Source organism: Grampus griseus (genome assembly GCF_964374135.1).
Source record: "Grampus griseus genome assembly, chromosome: 12".
In the NCBI taxonomy this organism is placed as follows: domain Eukaryota; kingdom Metazoa; phylum Chordata; class Mammalia; order Artiodactyla; family Delphinidae; genus Grampus; species Grampus griseus.
In genome coordinates this window covers 17,331,228-17,348,295 of record NC_139006.1, presented here as the reverse complement: position 1 = coordinate 17,348,295, position 17,068 = coordinate 17,331,228, and the positions used below count along the sequence as shown (strand labels likewise).

Below are 17,068 nucleotides of genomic sequence, written 5' to 3'. Positions count from 1 at the left end.
TGTGACGGGACAGCGAGCTTCTGAGCTATCGGCAGCCTGATTTCCCTCTACAGCTCCTACGGAGTTAACAGATGTACACACGTCTGAGGCAGTCATGCGGCAAGAGACTTTGGGGCCAATCCTTCCCGTTTTGACAGTGTGTAATCGAGGTGAAGCCATAAATTTTATAAACAAGAATAAACGACCCTCAGCAACATATGTCTGCTCGACCCTTTCCAAGGTGATCGTAAATAAAGGCACCTGCTCACTGGGGAGGGACGTGGGCACTGCAGATGGCCAAAGACAAGGGCCAAGGGTTTGTGCCTTGGGAGCAGCTGGTGCGGGGAGGACCCCCAGGTCCTGGGTCAGCTGGACGCCTTTCTGCCATTTATTCAATCCCTTCCCCAGGCTGCCTTTGCCCTGGTGCACGCTGAGCGGGCCTGCTGCTCACCCTTCCTCAGAGAGGTAGCTTGTAGGGGGCTTCTCCCGGGTTTAGGTCCCCTCGTCTCCTCCTCTGCCCCAGTTATTTGTCAATCATGTCCTCTGTCCCAAGAGGGCACCTTGTGGGAATCCGAAGACCAGGTTCTGCTGCTGCCCGCAGGGAGTCCTCGGGCACTGATCCCTTTTGGCTCTCGCTGTTCTGTGACCGGGTCACCCTCCCTTTCACTTCGGCCTGTTGCTCCTGGAGCCACATCCCCCTGGGCTGGCCTGGCCCAGGACCCTCTGGAGGCCCCCATCTCCCACCGGGCTCGGGAAGCCTTAACAAACCAGAGGTGCTACTCCCGGTCCTGTGCGCTCCACCTGGGCCTGAGCTATTTGAAAGTGCTTTGAAAAAGGATAAAACCTGATTCAAAAGTAGCTACATTTTATTTTTGTTGAGCTGCTGCCGTGTGCCAGGCCCATGGACATATTTCCTGAACCCTTGGAAGTTGGTATCATTGTCCCCAAAAATAAAAGCTGAAGATTGAGGTTCAGAGTGGTTACAGATGCCCTCACGGTGACTCAGCTAGGAAGTGACAGAGCTGGAACTTGATTTCAAATAATAATAATCAAAACAATAATAGCTAACATGAGACGGGGGAGCATGCTAAGCCTTTTAAACATTGCCTCGTTAAACTCTCCCAGTGGTCCTGTGGGGGGATATGATTTTCATTCCCATTTTACAGTTGAAGAAGCAAGTCCAAGGAAGACGGAACGACTTGCCCAGAGTCGTGATGCTAGGAAGTAACAGAGCTGGTCTTGGACCCAAGTCTGCCTGAAGCTGACACCCATGCCGAGCGTTTGACTGTTCTCGCACCACAAGCCTGGGGCTCCGCAGAGCCAGCAATGAGGCCGCTGGAGCAGGCAGCCCTGTGCACGGACTCACTCCTGAAGTGGGTGCTGCACTTGAGAACTGAGAGCAGAGGTTCTTCCCCGGGGCTTCCACGGGTTGTACGCAGACTGCTGTATCTACTCAAAGAACTTCTCTTGTCCTTTGCAGATGTTTCACTACGGTGGGAGAGGATGCACAGAGCCTTCATCAGGAGTTTGTGAATCTGTGGAGTGGGAGAGCACTGGGACACCCCCAAAGTTCCTGGGTGTCCCCCAACCTTCCAAATCCCGGTGTCCCCAACCAGCTCATCTCCTGCCTCTGCTTGCGCCCAAGCATTGTCTTCCACGATGGACTCCAGAGAAGAAAAGTGACAGGTCAAGGCAAATGAACACTGCACCCTGGCTGGGCTGCAAAGGGGGCCTCAGTCTTCTCCCTAAGCAAGGTGGGACCAGCGTGGGTCCAGTATCGCCAGTGGGCCTGTTCTGAAGGGAGGGGTGAGCCACAAATCCTCCCAAGGCACTGATTTATGTAGCATTCATGTGGAATTTATTACACAAAGGATTTTATTCAATTAAACTTGAAATGTGTCTGGATTCTTAAAGGTTCAGTAATGATAACTGGGACAGAGGGATCATAAAACTGTAGGGGTTGTCGGAGGAAGGTGTGAGGGTGGGGTGGGGGGAGATGAGGGTGACATTGCAGCTGATGGGGGATTTGGTACCGGGGACGTTTGTCATTGGGATGCGTTACAAGTTCGGGTTATGAAAATTACTCGGTGAAAAATGCACATTAACAATAGCCATGAAGTATCAGTTAAGGGAAAGTAGGTTGAGAAATGAGACAGCAGAATCTATTAGTGCCTGACATTGTTCTCAGCGGCCCAGGGCGTGATTAAAATGACTGTCAAGTGGCAGTGGGGGGAGGAGCACTGGGCCGGGAGTCACAGGGCTGCGTCCCTGGCCCACATCTTGGCACTGACTCCCTGACACAAGCTGGTTTGCAAGTCTGTTTCCCCCCTCCTGCCATAGACAGTGCCTCCCTCGGGGTTGCTGTGAGGTTTCAATGCAATGATGTTTGTGGAGCCCCTGGCCTGGGGCCTGGCATGTCAAGCCCTTCGACAATGCTGGCTGGTGGGCTTCTCGCCGCTGGAATATCCAACCACCTCTGACTGTGGCCCTAAATACGATCCTGAGAGCCAGACCTGGACCAGGGAGAGGCAGGTGGAGCACTTTCTTGGGTGCAAAATGTATGGGAACACCCCCAAATCCAGGAAGCAAGAGAAATAACTTTCATGCAATTTTTTACAGAATTTTTTCCACTGCAGTATTTTTTTTTAAGATTTTTTTTTGATGTGGACCATTTTTAAAATCTTTATTGAATTTGTTACAATATTGCTTCTGTTTTATGTTTTTGGTTTTTTTTGGCCGCAAGGTATTTGGAACCTTAGCTCCCTGACCAGGGATCGAACCCACACCCCCTGCACTGGAAGGTGAAGTCTTAACCACTGGACCACCAGGAAAGTCCCTCACCGCGATATTTTAAAAAATCAAATTTATGCAAAAACAAAATCTATGATCGACAAGGTATCACCATTATAAGTAAAAACAGCCTGCCATTTCTCTCCCGACCTGCGTTGCTGTGTGATGCGGACGACCATTTACAAGGGTTGACAGCGGTTGCAGACGGGCTTTATATACAGTCATGTGTTTCGATCACAGAGTTTTCATTAACTTTTCCCACTGGGTTCGAGACCGGGGAGGATGTTTTGCTAAGTGTACGGGAGTGAACACATTTTTCCTTTTGCTTCCAGCTCCCACATGGCTATGTAAGGTACAGCAGAGGAGCGAAAGTTTCAAACTGACCCGTCCCCTGGGCGAGCCCTTCCCCAGCAGGCCGCCTCAGTTCTTCCCAGGTCAGTAGCACAGGACATGCCTGCACCTGCATGTTTCTCAGGGGTGTTTGTTTCTCGGGGATGTTTGCTGGTGGAAGGGATGATGCAGGGGGTGTGGGACCTGGGAACCCAGAGTTACCATCTGGCCTGCGACAGCCCCTCCCAGCAAGGGCTGCTGGGGAGGGGATATGGCTACAGGAAAAGGCCTTGTTTCAGAGATCATCCCATGAGGACGCTGTATCTACTCAAAGAACTCCTCTTGTCCTTTGCAGATGTTTCACTACAGTGGGGCATGTGGGACTTTTTATTATGTACGTCCTGCTCCTTCCAGGAAGATGCTAAGGTGTGGGCAGGACCTAGTCACTTGATGGATTTGCTGTGGGCTCTTGGAACATAACCCTCCCCGGTCCAGCCTGAGTGCCTGCCCGACAGTGAACCACCTTTAGCCTGTTCTGTAATGTTCTCAGTTCTGTTCACACAGGCCGAGTGCCCACCATGCACCAGACCTGGCGCCAACTGCTGGCCGGGGCCACTTCCTGGAGGGTTTTCACTTTCACTCACGGTCACCTGCACCTCAGCCACTTTGCCCAAGTCCAGGAACGAAAGGACCCAGAAGGGACGAGATAATGATGTTCCTCCAACAAAATGAGCAGGTAAGGTGGTTAAGAACGAAAGCAAAGCTAGCACAAAACTCATCATTTTAATGTTTCCTAACTGCTGGCAAGGATGGCTGGAGGGACCAGACTTCCAAGCTTCAGGCTAATAAATGATGGCTGGATGGAGTTCACTGGGCGTTTCCGCCCTGACAGTTAGTGAGAGCCTGCCCTTCCCAAGTTGTTTCCTGCAATTAGTGGCGTGGAGTCTTCAGGTTCTCAGGGCTGCCTCCTCGCCCTTCATAAATATCCCCCTTCCCAAGGACACAGCTGGCACTGGCAGGGTCACTTCCTAGCGGGAGGGAGCAGCAGTGACAACTGAAATAAAATACAGCTGTGGCCCGGATCTCAGAGGCATAAACCAGCCAAGTGCAACATCAGAGAAGTAGGTCTGGTCTGCGTCAGTGTCGCTGGAAACATAAGAGCTTATAGTCTGAAGCTGAACGCAGTTCACCTCTGACCCTGGACGCCACCTGCCCGGGCAGGACATGCCCTCATTAAAGTGGTGGTGTTCCTCTCCCCGGGATGTCCGTCCCTTGATGGAGGAAGGCTCCCCTTTAGAGAAGATTCTCCGGGCTGCACCCTCGCCACACATGTACTTCAGTCCAAGTGTTTCTGAGGCCTCGCCTGTCAGTCTGCAGCCGTCCTTCCCCCTTGATGAGTGGCTCAGAGGTGACTAAACTCCAAATCCTGTCTGCCTTACTCTTTATAAGTGTGACATTTTAAAGCCCCTTTGGCACAGGTAAATCACAATTACATTTCCAAGGGCCTCTGGTACCATTCCAAATGAGCTGCCAGTGGAGGGCATCTGTCTCTTTCTCTCTCTCTCTCTCTCTCTCTCACACACACACCCACACAGACACACCCCACACACACCCTCAAGCCTTTCCCACTTTTATTCTTTTTTGGAAGGCTGAGGAGAGCCCAGGGGAGGGGGCTAGAATTCTCCACCGGCCTCAGCTCCTGAAGGAAGTGGGGGACCCTGAGAGGAAGCGGAGTCTGGACAAAAGACCAGCTTCTGGCCCCTCTGGGTGAGATCTTCAGGAATCAGGACACGAGGGCAAAGTCTTCCTTTCCCGTTGTCACTGTGGAGGAGTCTGCAAAGCTCCCTTTTTCCATTATTTCCAAGCGCCTCAGGCATGGACCGACAAGTCATTTTTCTTGTATATTTTTTCTGGATTCCCCTCCTTCATGGCTGTGTATCTGGCTAACGTGAAGAGATAGTCACTGAGTCTGGAGGGGCAGAAGAAGGCAAATGGAATGATCTGAAATGAGAGATCAATGCTAACAGGGTCCTCCCTATATTAGCCTTCTAGGAGGAAATATCAGTCACGTGCCCCAGGAGCATCGGGTGCGACAGCGGGTGCTCAGCCCACCTGGGCTTGATGGATGGCGCTCCAGGCCAGCTTCCTGAGAGCCCAGCGCCCGACTCTGGCGCCAGGGCTGGGGTGGTTCCTGCAGGATGAGGCCACTACCCTGTCTGACCTCACAGGGCTGGTGACTTTGGGCCACTCCCTGGTTTCTGCACCTTCCAGTGAACAGGACTGGTGCCTCCCAAACTGGGGTGTGCACACAAGTCAACTGGGGATCCTGGTGACATGCAGATCAGATTCTGATTCGGGAGGACTGGCTGGGCCAGGCCCAGGATTTGGCGGGTCTAAACTGTGCCCAGGTGATTCTGGTGCTGCTGGTCTACTCTTTGAGTAGAGGGAGCCTAGAGCAGGCTTCTCAAGCTCGGCACTAGTGACATTCGGGATCATTCCTTGTGGCTGGGTGATCCTTTGTGGCAGGAAGAGGGAGCTGTTGTGTGCATCGTAGGACACTGGGCAGCACCCCAGCCCCCACCCACTTGTCTCCAGACATTGCCAGACATCCCGGTTGAGAAGCACTGGCCTGGAATGTTCTAGTGGGCTAGACCCTAGTGCCCCCCTCCCTTCTTTCTTTGACCCGGCGGCGATGGGGCCTCTGGGCAGGGCTGGGTGGGGAGGGAAACAGGAGAGGCAGCAGCGAGCCTGCCCCTCAGCGGCTGGCAGTTAGCTTGCGAAGCTGCCCTGTGCTCTCCCTTGTTTCCGGGCCGCACGGACCCCACCCTCCTCTTCTCTCCCTGCCCCAACCCTACCCCGCGGCCAGCTCCATGCCAGGTCCTGCTGGAACCTTCCCTGACCCGTGCCCCCTCCTGGAACCACGCCCCCCTCCTCCTGATGCCTGGCTGTCTCTCTGGGAGTGTGGTGGGGGACTGGGCAGTGGAAGAGACTCCGCTCTGGGTGATCGCCCCCGCCGCAGAGCTGTCATATGCTGGTTCCTCATCTGCACGGTGATGCCTTCCTTGCTAAGAGAACGAACTGGCTCAGCCCACACAACCTACATGGCTGGAAGGCTCCCCAGGATCACTACTGTGACATGAACAGAACGGTCCTCACTCCCCTCAGGCCCACTCCCCTCCCAGGAGGAAAGGAGCTGGTCAGGACCATCAAAGCCCAGGCCATGTCCTGGGGGAGGAGTGACCACATCAAGGGGCCAGACCCTGGCTGTGAGGTCACTTTCTGGACCCCAGGCAGCTCCTGGGGTCCCTCAGCTCTCAGCCCTGGCCTGGCCCACGCTGGAGCCACACGAGCCAGGGCTGGAGCCACGAAGTGCCTACCTTTTCAGAAAGACCCTCCAGATCCCATCTGAGTACCTGTTTAAGAACTTGGCCACGTTTGCATCCGTCTCACCGGACTGGACAAGAGGCACCACGCTAGAAGGGGAGGAAACAGCATCACACTACGTTACGGGCTCAACACGCTTGGGGGCAGGAGCTGCGTCCTGAGTCAGCATTTCACTCCCGCTGCAGCCTCGCCAGTCTGTGTGCAGACACGCTAGATGGTGCTGTCTGCTGAGCGCCAGTGAGCTGGCAGCCCCTCCATGCACGTCGCCTCTGCTACGTAACTCCTGCTGGGAGGTGCTCGCCCCAAACCGAGGCCCCAGGTTTGTGTCTCCTGCCCCAGGGGCTTTGTCACCTGGGCACGGGTTTGGTGTCCTCAGGACCCGCCCCCCCTCGGCCATTCCCTGATGTTGGGCCTTTGGGTTGTTTCCAATTTTTTGCTACTCTGAGCACTGCTGATGTGGACAGCTTTGTACAAATGACTTTTTTCCTTTTGAAGCTGAAGCTCTTTTGTGACTCAGCATCACTTTAGGAACCACTTGGCCCCAAGGGCCTTTCATGAAAAGTGAAATCTTTATGACATGGGGCTATGGACGGAGCTCAGGTATGGAGCAGACACACCTGGGCTCCAATCCAGACTCTGCCATGGACCACCCAGGTGACCCTGGCCACGGTGTCACCTCTGAGCCCCAGCATCCTGACTCCAGTAGAGTGGGGGCTGCCACCACCTCTCTCCCAAGGTTACCACAAGGAATCAATGAAATAATGGATACAAAGTGCCCAGCACGGTCCTGCCAGTTATACAAAGCAGGGCTTTATTCCCATTTCTCTGTAAAGCCGGCTGGCAGCCTGGCCTATGAGTGGTGTAAATGGAGATGTTGCAATTACTCTTTTTTTTTTTAATTTATTTTTTATTTTTTTGCGGTACACGGGCCTCTCACTGTTGTGGCCTCTCCCGTTGCGGAGCACAGGCTCCGGACGCGCAGGCTCAGCGGCCATGGCTCACGGGCCCAGACACTCTGCGGCATGTGGGATCTTCCCGGACCGGGGCACGAACCCATGTCCCCTGCATCGGCAGGCGGACTCTCAACCACTGCGCCACCAGGGAAGCCCTGCAATTACTCTTTTAAAGTTTCCTTGAAAAGGCAGTCAGGAGCTTCTGGCGGGGGGCAGGGGGGTGTCCCTCCTCTCCTGACTGAGTTGGGGGATTGGGGTAGCAGGTGGCTGATCTGGGCCCTTCTCCACCCAGCAGCCAGCATGTCATCTCATGGCCTAAAACCCATCAATGGCTCACAGGATAAAGGCTCTCAGGATAAATGCAGAGCTCTCGGGGCACATGAGGCCCTGCCCGGCCTGGCCTCAGCTCAGCCTGTAGCCTCGTCATGCCTCACGCCCCTCACTCTGGACCAGACACTCGGCGTCCTTTGTGTGTGTTCCATGCAGACTGCCGCCTCCGCCCTTGCTGTCCCCTCACCCTGGGCACTCTGTCCACTGTGCCCCCAGTACCCCCCATGCCCAGTCCCAGGCTGGGTCACTCTGGTGCCAAGTACTCTCCCTCATAGCTCTTATCATGGTGTGGAGCTTTTCAATCCTTTCTGCTCAGCTGAGACCACCCCCACCATTTAAATTAACCCCAGGAACAGGGAGTCCTCACTGAATACGCACCTGAATTTCATACCACGTGAGTGTTATTATAATTACAAATAATCGCCTAGACCCGCTGGGCCTCTCCCTCCCCTTTCCTGGAGCTGCCTGCTTCTGCACAAGCTCTGATCCCGACGTGCTGTTCCGCCCCCGCCCCACCACCCCCGTCAGGATCACTGTCTCTCTGCCCAGGCCCCGCTCCCTCGGCCCCGCACCCCTGTACCGTCTCTCAGCTCGGCGGCACACGGCCCGACAGAAATGCAGTGCGGAGCTGCTCTTGCCTCCGGACTGAAAGGAGAAAGCGGGTGTTGGCTGGAAGGGTGGGGGGAGGGTGCCCACTGCAGGCAGGGAGCCTGGATGGACGGAGGGACACACAGGCCCCGCCCATAACAGGCAGTGTTCTGTCTCCAGGGGCCCTGCCGGGGCACACCCACTGGGTACCCCTCTCCAAAGCAGGCAGGACTGGGGAGGGAGCCGTGACGGTCTGGAGGGGACTTGGGGGCTGGGGGAAAGCTTCTGTCGCTGTTAAAAATTAAAAGGGGGGAGGCTGAATCCCTGCCTGTGTGTTTTGGTCAACACACTGGCCCGCAGCCACCCCCAGGTTGAGGCAGCCCAGTACCTACAGGCAGGATGAAAGCCGTGAGCGGGGGCAGCTGGCTGGAGTATCTGTCGATCCACTGCTCCAGCTCCAGGATGGGCCCTGCCTCGAACGTGGCATGTTCTGTGGAGCCAAGGAGAAGTGGCCGTGAGGCCACTGACCCAGGATCACAAGGAGCCCACCCCATCCCTTCCACCTGGGTGCCCACCAACCATTCCCCTGGCTCAGAGGGACCCTCTGTCTCAGGCTGCACAGGCCAGGTTGACAGGGGTCCCAGGAGACACCCAGGACAGAGTCATTCCCCCCGCCCACGGGCCCAGGCCCCCCAGGGCCCTCTGAGCACACACAGTGGGTTCAGGGAGAGAATTACTTAAGTGAGCCTCCCTGGCTGAGGAGCGCGGTGTTGCCAGTGCAGAGCCGACGTCCTGCAGGGAGCATTGGATCTGGGGAGGAATGGAAGGCGTGGGTGAAGACCCTGTTACACGGGCCAAGCGGGGCTCTCGTGCGTCCACGTGCAGGGCTGGGCCTGCCGGGAGCTGTCAGACCTCTAAGGAGCCGGCATTTACAAAGGCTAATCAGCAAACTGTCTGAACCTGCAGCACAGCACGTCTGCCCTGTTGGGAGGGGCCCTGGGTGACGCAGACGGGGAGTGTCAAGCACCCAGGGATAGTCAGGAGGAGTCTTCTCACCCCGACCCTCCTCTCCCATGTGCCGGGCCCTTCGAGGTTTTTCTTTTCTCTAAACTGACGGCCTTGGTTTTCTAACCTACAACACTTGGGCGGAGAGACCCAAATTGACAGTGCTTTTTAAACTATACAGGACAGGGCTGTGCCCTCTGATGAGACAGCCACCGTGGCAGTGTGCCGGGAGCAGGACACAGTCGGTGAGAGTAGACGGTGCCCACCCGGGAGTGGACTGGAACCTGTTGAGCCACCGAGCAGCAGACTCTGGGTAAGTTCCTTAACCTCGTGGCATCTCTGTGGCTTCCGATGGAAAGGGGCGTCACAGTACTACTCCGCGCCGGCCACCTGCGGCGTTTACCCCGGGGGCTGGAGAGAGGTGGCCCCAGTCTGGGAATCCGATCCCAGCCCCGCTGATTCCTGGCTGTGCGGCCTTGGGCTGAGCCTCAGTTTTGTCCTCTGTAAAACGTGAGGGCTGGCCTCCACCTCATGGGCTTCTGCAGGGAGAGCCGGGAACAGGCTGCCTGGCCTGCCATAGGCCCGGAGCAGCTCCCGGGGGCCAGGCGGGGAAGCCAGCTGAACAAGTCACAGTCTGCACCCTTGGGGCGCCCAGGCCACACTCCTGGTGATGCTTGCCTTTAGAGGCAGAAGCACAGGAGCTGCGGAAGCCTGGGAGAGGCACCAGCTGGAGGCAGGGGTGGCCAGGGAAGGCCCCGGAGGAGGTGATGTTGAAACTGTTACCCAAAGGACGTGGTCTAAAGCAAGGGAGGGGCTCATCACGCCACTGACCCCCTCTTCCCTCTGCAAACCCCGCTCAGAGGTGAGCAAGGCAGACAGAAACGACCACTGTAGACGCCAGCAATTCCTCATTCTGAGGCTGAAGACCAGTCTCCCTCGTACAGGAGGTGCCTCATTCATAGAATGTTCCAGCAGTTTAGGCCTCCCATCTTTCTGCAGCCCCTCACTACCCTGTGTCTGCTCCCAGGGGCCCCAGTGGGCTCCAGCCTGGCTTGGAGGACTGAAGCAGGCCGAGGGCTGACCCTTCAGGGAGCAGCTGACTCAGGTCAGCACGCAGACTAAAACCCCAGGTACATTCTCCATGTTCTGGGGGTGGTGGCCCTGCCTCTATTTCTGAAGTCCTCTCTGTGGGCCAGAGCCCCCGCTGCCTCTTAAGGAACAGAACAGTAATTCTAAGAACCCTACCATCCCCCCCACTGAGGGCTAACCACAGCTGGGCCTTTCAAGTCTCTCAACCTCAGGGCCACTAACACTTTGGCCCAGGTCATCCTCTGTCACGGGGACCGTCCTGTGCGTTGTAGGACGTTTAGCCTCATCCCTGCCTCTACGCACTAGATCCCAGTAGCACCTCCACCTCCAGTGTGACAACTTAAAACATTCAAGTTGCCCAGACAACTTAAAATATCTCCAGACATTGCCCTGTGTCCCCTGAGGGGCAGAACTGCCTGGGCTGAGACCACTGCCCTTCCCATTTCCCTCTCTGAGGCCAAACCTCACCACTCCCCTGTGAGGGAGGGTCATCTCTGTGTGTCCCCATCTTACAGATGAAGAAACTGAGGCTCACAGAGGGTAAGTGTCCCAGGTGACACAGAAAGGAACTGATGGTCAGTTGGCAAATCCAGTTATGGCCACCAGGCCTTGGGGTTGGAAAATCCCAGCTCGGGGTGAGACAATGTTACTCACTTTCTGAAGCTCTTCCACAAACGGGTGGCCCTTTTCTGCAATTAATTCCATAGCAAACCTGTGAGGAAGAAGGAAGAAGAATTTGCCTCGAATATAACATCCCCAGGCCCTGTCTTGCTGGAAGGCAATACATTCTCAGGGGATTGGCCATTTTGCTAATTGAGCTGTCACAGGAAGGCCGTTATTTTCTTGCTGACATTGAGGAACATCGTAACCTTCCATGTGGTTGGGGGTATTTGTTTTTTGCCGCTCATCCAGCCAACAACTCCTCTTTCAGCGCCTACTCTGGCCAGGTCCAGGTGGTTCAGTATAAACAGAGGTGACACAGGCCCCGTTAGGCAGGACAGGGAGATGTGAATCAGATGTCACACGACTAACAGTGAAGTTGCAAACTGAGGTCAGTGCTCTGAAGGAAAGGGTGAGAGTCCTGGGATATTTGGCCTTGATTAGGGTTCAGGGAGGGCTTCCTGGAGGAAGCAATGCTGGAAGTGGGACTCTGAAGGCTGAGTAGGAGTTCGCTGGTAAGGCTGGGTGGGGCAGGAAAATCAAAGTGCCCCCGATGCAGGTCAGGACTGTGGCCCTGGCCTCCCTCAGAACACTGCACCCTCTTCTGTACCAGTCAGGGTCCTGGCCAGACAGTGGTGTGTTTGAAGGGTTCCTGGAGAAAAGCTTCACGAAGGGACTACTGACAGAGTGGGAAGGCTTATGGGAACTGCAGATGGATGGCAGAGATGAGCAAAAGCAAGAGCCTGAAGGGGCAAGGGAGGGTCAAAGGCACTACCAACCCTGAAGAGAGCTGCATTCTGGGCAGAGGCCACCGCCAGGAGCTGGGCAGCTGGGAGAAAGCAGTGGAGAGCCCCACAACTGCCAGAGCCACACAGGGCTGGGGGCAGGGTCACACATACCCCTACCCCTCTCACCCTCGTCCGATCTCCTGCTGGTGCTGCCCATTGGTTGGACCAACTCTAAAGCCAGAGGACAAGGGAATCGGGGTGAGACCATCTCCAGGCCAGCCTCACAGGCACAGGAGAATGGCTTTGAAAGGGCAAAAGAAGAACTACTGTGCATCTTCTAGCCCATCTTACAATCAGAACTAAATAAGCACACATGTAAGCTGTCCCGCGTTGGTCTTCCCCTCTGGATGGTGAGGCGGGGGCGTATGCCTCAAGCCTGGCACATTGGAGATGCTTGGGAATATCTGCTCACCGAGGATGTTCCCACGACAGAGGCCAGTGGGAGGCCCCTCCCCATGCTCGCTCCATCCCCGCTCCCACCACTTGTGGCTGCCCCTCCAGCATCTGTCTGCTCCGCCCCGCCCGCTGCACCGCACCTGCAGACCGCAGGCTCCATGAAGGCAGGGCTGAGGCTCCCCACTCAGCAGAGCCTGGCACACGCAGATGCTCTGCCAACATCTGAGGACGGAAGAATCCACAGCTGAGCTGTGGCCAGGCCCCTGCACCACATCACCTGAGGGATGATGGCCTGCTGATTTGCTAATTCTAAACAGCCGATGCTAGAACCCGCCTTCCTGCCCCTCTGCCCACTTCATCTTGTGTGCACTTCCCCCTCGCCACACCCTTCCCCCACACACCAAGGGGTCTGCCCTCTCTCCTCTGCTGGCAGACTAGCTACATTATCTTTCCTGAGAACCTCACTTAGGCCCATCACTGAGAAATGGCCACCATGAACAGGTAAGTTTTAATAATTATGATGATAATAATAGCTAGCATTATGATTGGTGCTAGGTACTGTCCTAAGGGAGAAACATGGAGTTCTCTCATTACATCCTCACAAGAACCCAATGAGATTGGATACTATTACTAGGATCACTTGACAGAATAGGAAACTGAGGCTCAGAGAGGCCAGGTGATTTGCCTGAAGTCACACAGCCAGTCAGCAGTGGGAGAGAATTTGAACCCAGGTCTGTCTGATTACCATGATCTTCACCCACAAGGCCGAGTCAGAACTTGTGAACTAGTACTTATAATAACTGCAGCTCATGCTGCCAACGGCTTGCTGAGCATGGTGGCCCGAACTTTGTTCTCAAATATTGGCGGCCCCTCCCACCCCTGCTGCTGTCACATGTGTCCACGTCCCTGGCTCTGGCCAATGAAATGTGAGCAGAGGTGGCGTGTCACTTCGTGGAAGCTTTAAGAGCCAGCGTGGGCATCACTGTGGGCTTTCTTCCCTCTGCCACAATTACTGGTGTTGTTCTAGACAGAGGCTGTCCCACCAGCCCGGGTCCCAGAGTGAAGGCCAGGCAGAGAAGAAACATATGCAACCCACGATGGGCTTGCAGTGAGAGGATGAAATACGCCTTTGGTGGTTTAAGCCACGAAATGTGGGGGTTGTTTGTTACACCAGCATGGCCCGGCCAATCCTGACTACTTCCCTGAGTCCACCTTCTAAACTCTGGCTGTGTATATGCTTAAAAAATAAGCCTCCCGAAAGGGATCATGTCTGATGCCCTGTGTACTGTGCTCGACTCACCTGTCACTTTGCACGTGCACCTCAATGGCACACACATACGAGCAGAGTGAGGGAGCAGGGATGGAGGGGCGAGGCAGCATCACGCGGTGAGGGACGGAAGCCACGGGCCAAGGAAGGTTTATCGAGGGCTGGCAGCCTCTGGGACTGGCGGGCACTCTGGAGAGCTGCACATCAGTCATGCCCTCTAACAACCAACTCGAGCCCGACCTCAAGGCCAATCCCGTCCCCCTTACCCAATGGCTGAACTTAATTCATCTGTAGTTCCCACGGCTTCAAACACCTGGTCGTCTTTCGGTCTCCTTTCTCCAGTGAAGGTGCTGGAAAACCCTGTGAAAATGTTTTGCTGCCCAAATTAAAGAGTTTTTTTTCCTGATATGCTCTTTTAAAGCATTTTTCTACTTGAAGGATAACATACACAGAAAAGTGCTCGAATCATAAGTGTACAAGTTGATGAATTGTTACTAACTGAAACAGACCTCTGTGATCAGCATCTAGATCAAGGAATAAAACAGGAGCCTCACCCTAGAGGCCCCTGTGTCCCCGCTTTCAGTCACTGCCCCCCTCCCCAGGGGTAACCACTGTCCTCACTTCTTCCCTGATATACTTTATTTATTTATTTATTTATTTTTGGCTGCACTGCTTGGCTTGTGGGATATTAGTTTCCCGACCCGGGACTGAACCCAGGTCCTTGGCAGTGAGAGCATGGAGTCCTAACTGGACTGCCAGGGAATTCCGTCCCTGGAGTCTTTGGCTGGAGGGCATCAACACTGTCATCCCTTTGCATCTTTTCTTTTCTTATTGTGATAACATAAACATAATGTAAAATTGGCCATTTTAACCATTTTTAAGTGTACAATGGCATTAAGTACATCTATGAATGTTTTTATCTTCTTACTACATAAATATACCCCCAAAGCAATAAATACTGGTAATCTGCGTGGGTTTTTTTTTGGTGGGGGGGGCCATGCCACGCAGCATGCGGGATCTTAGTTCCCCAACCAGGGATCAGACCTGCGCCCCCTGCAGTGGAAGCGCCAAGTTCTAACCACTGGACCGCCAGGGAAGTCCACGCGTGGTTTAAAACTTTAGAAAATGGTATCATACTGATATGTTCTTCTGCATCTTTTTTTTTCTGTACATCATGTTCTGGCATTTTTTTAAATTATCAAAGCAATATATGCTCATTACAAAATAAATAATAGAATAAAAGTATGTACAGGAAACAATGAAAGCCCGTCTATTTATTCCCCTCTCCCACAATTCAATCTCTCTCCCAGGTAACAGTCCAAGGTATAACCTTTCACAATGTTCTATGCACACCTGAACACACATATAAATATACACACACACTTTTATCCAATGGATTCCAACTATTTGGATTGTTCTGCAACTTGCTTTTATCACTTAATATATCTTGGGCATCTTTCATTTCACATCATATTTGGGTGACGCCTATTGAGATCTGTCACATACTTTTAACGTCTGCAAACAATTTGGAAGAACTTTAAAAAATATATTTTAAAGCTATTATTTATTTAATTCTCATTCCAGAATTTTCCATCAATTTCTAGTGCCACGTGGCATACAGGATCTTAGTTCCCTGACCAAGGATCGAACCCATGCCCCCTGCAGTAGAAGCGTGGAGTCTTAACCACTGGACTGCCAGGGAAGTCCTAGAATTTGGAAGAACTTTAAGATGGAATCTGCCATGTCTTTCTTTGCATTTTTCACCTGTCCCCACCCTACCTTTGTCTCCTGTTTTGGTGTAGATCTTGGGGAGCTTGGGTGTCTTCGAGGAAGGCTGTGGCCTAAGGAGAAATAAACATCAAGAGACGATGAGTGAGGATGGTGTATATACTGGGGCATGTCCTTCAGTGGGTCACAGTTTGCTACCCATATCCTCAGAGGCAGCACTTACCCCCTTCTGCTTGGATCTCTTGAAATCTTTCCCCTCCGTTCCTCTTAGTTTTAAGCCCTTTGTGGGCAAGTTCTATGTCTTGCCACACCCGCATCTGCAGAATAGCTGATGTAGTGCATTGCTCAATGCAGACGCTCTATAAATATTGGCTGAAAGAATTTATCGATCACTTTCCATAGTCTCTGCACTGTGCTAAGTGAATTACAGGCATTATCTCCTTGAATTATCCCTGGAATCTTCCCAAGCACTACCTATGATGTTCTTTTTTTTTTTTTTTTGCGGTATGCGGGCCTCTCACTGTTGTGGCCTCTCCCATTGCGGAGCACAGGCTCCAGACGTGCAGGCCCAGCGGCCATGGCTCACGGGCCCAGCCTCTCCACGGCATGGGATCTTCCCGGACGGGGGCACGAACCCGCGTTCCCTGCATCGGCAGGCGTACTTTCAACCACTGCGCCACCAGGGAAGCCCGTTCATTTTGTTTTTGAGGAATCTGTAGCTGACGGGATGAGACTCTTCCTCCTAGGTCACCACGGGAAGAAACGGTAGGGCTGGGATTCTTGCCCAAGACTATCGACACCCCAAAACTGTTACCTCTGCTCTACCAAGCCAGGGACTCTTGGAGGGAAAAATCCCTGGGCCATTACCATACTGTAAAACTTCATGTATACTCCGAAATGAAGAATTGCCAAAACAGGGTTCGAAAACTGGCATTTTCAAATAGCAACACCTTTAATAAAGACTTCAACATTAAAATGTGACATTAAAAGGTTATTCAAAGGTTAAATTACTGGATCTGTGAAATAGATTAATCCATTATTAAGTCAGGTTCTGAGGTCCGGAAACGGGGTGCAAGTTTCAAGGTATATGATGACAGCCATCTTTAGACCGTATTGGTGTATCTCTGTGCCTTAAAGTATAAACTGCTTTGGAGAGAGGTTAATATCCGAATCGAGTCCCCTCCTGATTGTGAGGCCAGGCAAGATGACCCTCTTGGCTCACATGGGATATGCCCTGTCCTGATGGATGCTGGGCTTCGTTTGGACTTGTCTTGCGCCAAGAAACCTTGGTCTCTGGCTTCCACGGAGCCCACGTTGCCACGGTGACGTCACGACTAAAGAGGACGTCACCTGGCGATTGCTGCGGTGACCTCCCAGCGGTTTGACGTAACCATGGCGACAACATAACTCAGGGCAGGTGCCTGAGTTACCCTCCCAGCCAGGTACTCACCTGTCCCCGTCTTCCACGCCCTGGGGGCCGCGGCTCTGGAAACGGGGACACAATAGCTTGCGGGCGCCGAGGCACCCGCGCAAGCCAAGGCGACCTCCCAGGCCCCACACAGCCATGGTCCAAGGATCTGGTAGGGGACTGACCCTGCCAGGCTCCCGTCCAGACCCCGGGGTGACTCCACCTACCTCCGGCCGCACCACCCATCAGCCGCCATCTTCCATTGGTCCGTGGCTCTCTCCCCAGGGCGGGACACTCCCAGAGACTTGTTTCTCATTGGTTTACGGAAGGAGTTGGGCGGGGAAACCCGTGAAGACTTAGTTAGCAACAGCTA

The 17,068-nt window shown here is 53.9% G+C and overlaps 1 protein-coding gene across 1 annotated transcript; it reads right to left on the bottom strand.

The window, feature by feature from the left end:
- Positions 1-3,907: 3,907 nt before the first annotated feature.
- On the bottom strand, positions 3,908-16,894 carry MMAB (metabolism of cobalamin associated B). Its single transcript, XM_082667246.1, has 9 exons — positions 16,738-16,894; positions 15,339-15,400; positions 13,826-13,919; positions 11,103-11,160; positions 9,092-9,164; positions 8,747-8,844; positions 8,347-8,411; positions 6,513-6,572; positions 3,908-5,068 (listed from the first exon to the last, which is right to left on the bottom strand). The coding sequence occupies exons 1-9, from the start codon at positions 16,851-16,853 to the stop codon at positions 4,969-4,971; spliced, it is 726 nt and encodes a 241-aa protein (XP_082523372.1). The 5' UTR covers positions 16,854-16,894; the 3' UTR covers positions 3,908-4,968.
- Between the last annotated feature and the right edge of the window lie 174 nt (positions 16,895-17,068).

Excerpts from the sequence above, each read along its gene's own strand:
- MMAB (XM_082667246.1), bottom strand. The coding sequence starts at position 16,853 with ATGGCTGTGTGGGGCCTGGGAGGTCGCCTTGGCTTGCGCGGGTGCCTC. Across the intron at positions 15,401-16,737 it reads GGCGTGGAAGACGGGGACAG|GCCACAGCCTTCCTCGAAGA; the intron begins GTGAGTACCTGG and ends ATTTCTCCTTAG. Across the intron at positions 8,845-9,091 it reads AGCCAGGGAGGCTCACTTAA|AACATGCCACGTTCGAGGCA; the intron begins GTAATTCTCTCC and ends TTGGCTCCACAG.